At 57.2% G+C, this 4,356-nt stretch overlaps 1 protein-coding gene across 1 annotated transcript in view; it reads left to right on the forward strand.

The window, feature by feature from the left end:
• The first annotated feature begins 2,150 nt into the window (after nucleotides 1-2,150).
• Tmem132c (transmembrane protein 132C) overlaps nucleotides 2,151-4,356 on the forward strand; it is a 298,442-nt gene continuing 296,236 nt past the window's right edge. The window contains exons 1-2 of the mRNA XM_055606023.1: nucleotides 2,151-2,394; nucleotides 2,461-2,700. Coding sequence (XP_055461998.1) covers nucleotides 2,151-2,394; nucleotides 2,461-2,700 — 484 coding nt within the window. The remainder of the gene's footprint in view (nucleotides 2,395-2,460; nucleotides 2,701-4,356) is intronic.

Raw genomic sequence — 4,356 nt, forward strand, 5'->3', positions numbered from 1 at the left:
GCTTGTTTCCATGTGAGTATAAATTCCAACCAGCTGTCAATCAAGAATAACTATCAGGGACTCGAAAAACCCTCTAGAAATTGGCTGATGACTGGAAACAGTTTTCTAAACGGCTGAATGACATGGGTTATTCTGATGGCTATTACAATTCGTCAGTCTACACTAGGCAATGTCAGCATATGGAGCTTAACATATCTTTTCTGGGTTTTTTTTTTTTCCTTTCTTCTTTTCTATGCCAACCAATAAGCAGAAGAGTCAAAAGCCTGTTTGTTTTTGCAAAACTGACCATAGCTACTTTACGAGGCCAATCTATAGCTGTTTTCGTCTTGCCCTCAGTAACAATAGCTCCTTTAACGGACAACACTGTGATACACAGAGGTCCTGCTCGGAAGCAGACAGAACAAGACGCTCAAAGCGGCATCAACAAATTCCATACTTCATCTTACACAATACCAACCATTTAAGATTTTGCTATGAACAATACAAACCTAAAAAAGTTGCCTCTTCCACTTAGCAGCCCTGGGCACATGTGGAGGCCTCTTGCCAATAACTCTGCCCTCCTATAAATCATGTTAATTGTCTCCATGTGCCCTCAGCCTACGGGGAGTTTCGAAATACCCTTTGAGGAGATTAGTGGTCTCTGGTGTCGCTTATGAGACTCAGACAAGCATCTGGAAGCAATTTTAGTTAAAGAATTAATGATTTTGAGGTTCAATAATACAGGGCTTAAAAAAATAAATAAATACAGGAAACTTTGTTAGCCAGGGGAACCTGCGGGTTTCCCTAGCCAAGATAAAGGGACCGACCGTCCTCTCTCCCATTTGTTTGTTGGCTGTGTGCGAGTGCTTGCTTGATATTTAGGTCATGTGGCAGATGAAAGGAGGTCTTAAAAGTGGGGCTTGCAGAACGGAAACTCTGCTTGGCTTGGGTCTCCCTCTGCTCATGCTGGAAGGATCAGGAAGGGAGATGTATCTGAGGTTTGAGGGAGCTGAGGACTGCAGGTGTCTGTCTGGTGCTCAGGGTGTGGGCTTGGCGGGGAGGGCCCACTCGGAGCTTTGCATTTTTCTTCCTATTGCAAAATAGGTGAGGGAATGAAGCAGGCCCCAAACCCCAGTCTGAAATAATGGTCTGTTGAGCTTCTCCGTTGATGGTAGGAGGCTAAACATTTGAATAATAATAATAATAAATTCATTCTCTGGAGACTTCCGGGCTTTAAAGAGAGAGAAGGAGAAACCGTGCATTGCATTCTAGGGGCCCAAATGACTTCGTTATTGCTCCCTAAGGAGGCGTCTACCGTGGCAAAGTGAGCTGGAGGGTTGGGCCGTTGTCTGCAGCACCTGAATATAAAGTAGCTGCCGCCCTGCGCTGTGAGAGCCCAGTCACCTTCCCGGCTTGAGAACCCGCAAGCTTCTTAAGACTTCTCAGGACCTGGAGATGGGAAAGTTTGGCTCTTTCCCTGGCGTTTCTTCTACATCAATCACTGTTATGCTTGGTTTGTTTTGAAAGCTTTTCCGAAGGATTGGTCAACGCGATCCAGTCTGTCCTGGGTGGGAGAGGGATCCCGAACCTGCGCACTATGAGGCTCAGGACAGGGTAGTGGACCCCGAAGTTTGGAGAGCTGGTGGCAGATGGAGGCCTGGGCGTCCAGCCTCCAATCCTTCACTTCCACACCCAAGAGGTCGTCAGGTCCTAGTCGCAGCCAGCGAGTTGCCTGCACTCCTGAGCAGCAGATGAAACCCTAGCGTCGCTAAGCCCGCAGAGATGTTGCTGGAACCTGGTGACGCCAGAAGGGAGCGCTGGGAAATCGGGAGAAAATAGGTTCGAGGGTGTGCAGAGATACCGCTCTCACGCGGCACGTCTGGGGCACAGTGCACGCGTGGGTTTGGGGTGGGAGGGAGACGCTGTTTTGTTTTAACCTTGGACAGCTGATTAAAAAATCTGTTGGGCGAGACAGAGGAAAACGCGTGCCCCGGGCAGTCTTCTAAAGACGTGGGGTTAGCAGGGGCTTTCCCAGGCGCGGTGCACGCGGAGCGCACATCCCACTGAATCGTTCGTCTACACAGCTCCTCCACAGCTGCACGTGCCTTGGAATTCCAGATGTCCCCAGCCCTCAGCAGAGGCCGACCCGACGTCGCCTACGGGGGGGACCGATGACCTCGAGACCTCGCGGTGACCGTGGGAGGTGGCGAGACCTGCGTGGCGGGCACCTGGACAGAACCGTCCTTCAGGACGTGGCTGCGCAAAGGCCGGAGGCTGCGAGGCAGGCGACCGCGGCAGGAGGAGAGGATTCGAGGCTCCCCGGTCCCTTCGCCCCCTCCCCGGGTCCCCGTCCCGAGGCCTGCGCGTCAAGGGCGGTCGGCATCCCCGTCCATCCGGCCGCGGGCGGGGCCGGAGGTGGGCGGATCCGGAGGGTGTAGTGGGCGGGCCTGAAGTGGGCGGGTCTGAAGTGGGCGGACCCAGGGGCGGGATCAGCAGGACCGCGGCTGCAGCCCGAGAAAAGTTGTCCCGACCGGTTCAGGAGCAGCGGCGGGAGCCGGAGGGCTGCCGGTGGCGGCCCCGGGCATGGGGCAGCCGGCGCGGGGCCGGGGCTGGCGATCGGTGGCGTGACAGCGGCCACGATGCGCTCCGAGGGCGCGGCCCCGGGGCGGGCGGCGCGGTACGGGGCGCTGAGCCTGGTGCTGGCCGCGCTGCTGGGCCAAGGTAAGGAGGGCGCTGGCGGGGATCGCGGGGTCCCCCGGAAGGCTGCGAGGGAGTCGAGGACGCGGGTGGAGAGGATGGCGCGGGTGCTGAGAGCTCCGGGTCCCACCTAGAGCCGCCAGCTACCGAGACAGCCGGCACCGGCCGCAGCTGCGAGCGAGCGATCCGGCTGGGGATCCGCCGCGGCAGCCCACCCCGAAGCTCTGCTGCCTCTCTCCGGGAGAGCGGGGGGCGTGGCTGCCGGACTCCCGGGTCTGGGCTGCACCTCGAGTTCTGCCCTGGGCTGTGCATCCCAGACTTGGTGCGGCTGCGAGGGTCGGGGAGGACCCTGGTTTCCCCAGCTTTGGAGAAACCCGAGACTTTCCGCCCCACCTTTAGACCGAGCGGTGGCGTTGGAAGCAGCGGGCCGCTCTGGTTTCCAGCGGCTCCGCCGCGAGGCTCCTACTTGGGTCCTTTGCTCTCGGGGGCCGTGGGAACCAGGACTCTGCAGGTTTTTGGAGACTTGTGCAAACCGGCTGACGCAGGGTGGCCAGAGCGCTCGCCGCTGTTGCTGCTAGCGGTCGCTAAGTCGTATTATTAGTCCTCTCTCTCTGAGCCCCTTCCGCAGCGGGCAGGGCTGGGACACTGGAGCCCCTGGCTTCGGGCGCTCAGAGTACGGGAGCCCCGGGTGCGGTCCCTGGGGCGCTTTAGCCAGGTTCTCGCGTGCTACGGGTTAAGACCGGATGTTCCGGAGTACCGAGCCCTCCCGCAGCGAGGCGGGTTCGAACTCAGCCGTTGTCACGGACTGGATTGAGGATTCTCTCTAATCAGCTCCGCGCGGATGTCAAGACCTATCTCCTGCCAGAGGCTCCAGGGCTGAACTGGAAATGTACTGGGGAGAGAAGTTGTCAGTTGGTGTTTAAAAAAGAAAAAAGAAAAAAGTAGAATTTGCTTTACAGAAGTCCGCCATGTGAAACCGGGGGATGCCCCCTTGCTCGAAGCGCATTTTCCGGACTATTCTGCCGTGTACGCTGGTGCTTCCTTCCAATGGGTCCTGTTTCCCCAGAGATGGACCCCCCCCCAAGGGGGTGGGGATAGGCTTTCTCCCCGCAAAGGGCAGAAATTCGGGAGCCTTTACCTGTGTTCTGCTATTAGCCCAGAGGCTGCTCTCAGCCCACACCTCCCCGCGGATTCTGATCGCCAAACGGCTTAATGGGCAGTTAGGAAGAAAGACCCAGCTTTTGCTTCTGACCAAGCAGCAGCTGCGATTGCAGTGGCCGGTGTAGCCCTGGGGCTGGCGATTGAAGGCGCTGGGGTGGGGCAGGCATGGTGGAGATTGCGGGGCTGGGGAAGACTGTGTGATGAAGCGCCCCCGCCCCTCCCTAAGGCACCTGGATTTGCTAGGCTTCGCCGCGTGGGGCTCCTAAGGTTGGTTCTGGAAGCCTCGTCCGCCAAATGTTTTCACTTTGCAGAGCTGATAAAAGCTACAGTTGATCCCAGTGTTTTCGTAAACCAGTCTGGTGTTTACTGTGTAAGATGTCGCATGCGTGTACAAGCGGGCGTGTGTTCGCACCTGTGTGCAGAGGCAGGAGATCGGCCCTCAGTTTCTTCTGCAGTCAGTCTGCACCTTGTTTGTGTGTGTGTGTGTGTGTGTGTGTGTGTGTGTGTGTGTGTGTGTGT

Source organism: Psammomys obesus, unplaced genomic scaffold, assembly GCF_907164565.1.
Source record: "Psammomys obesus unplaced genomic scaffold, mPsaObe1.curated_primary_1811, whole genome shotgun sequence".
NCBI classification, from domain to species: Eukaryota; Metazoa; Chordata; class Mammalia; order Rodentia; family Muridae; genus Psammomys; species Psammomys obesus.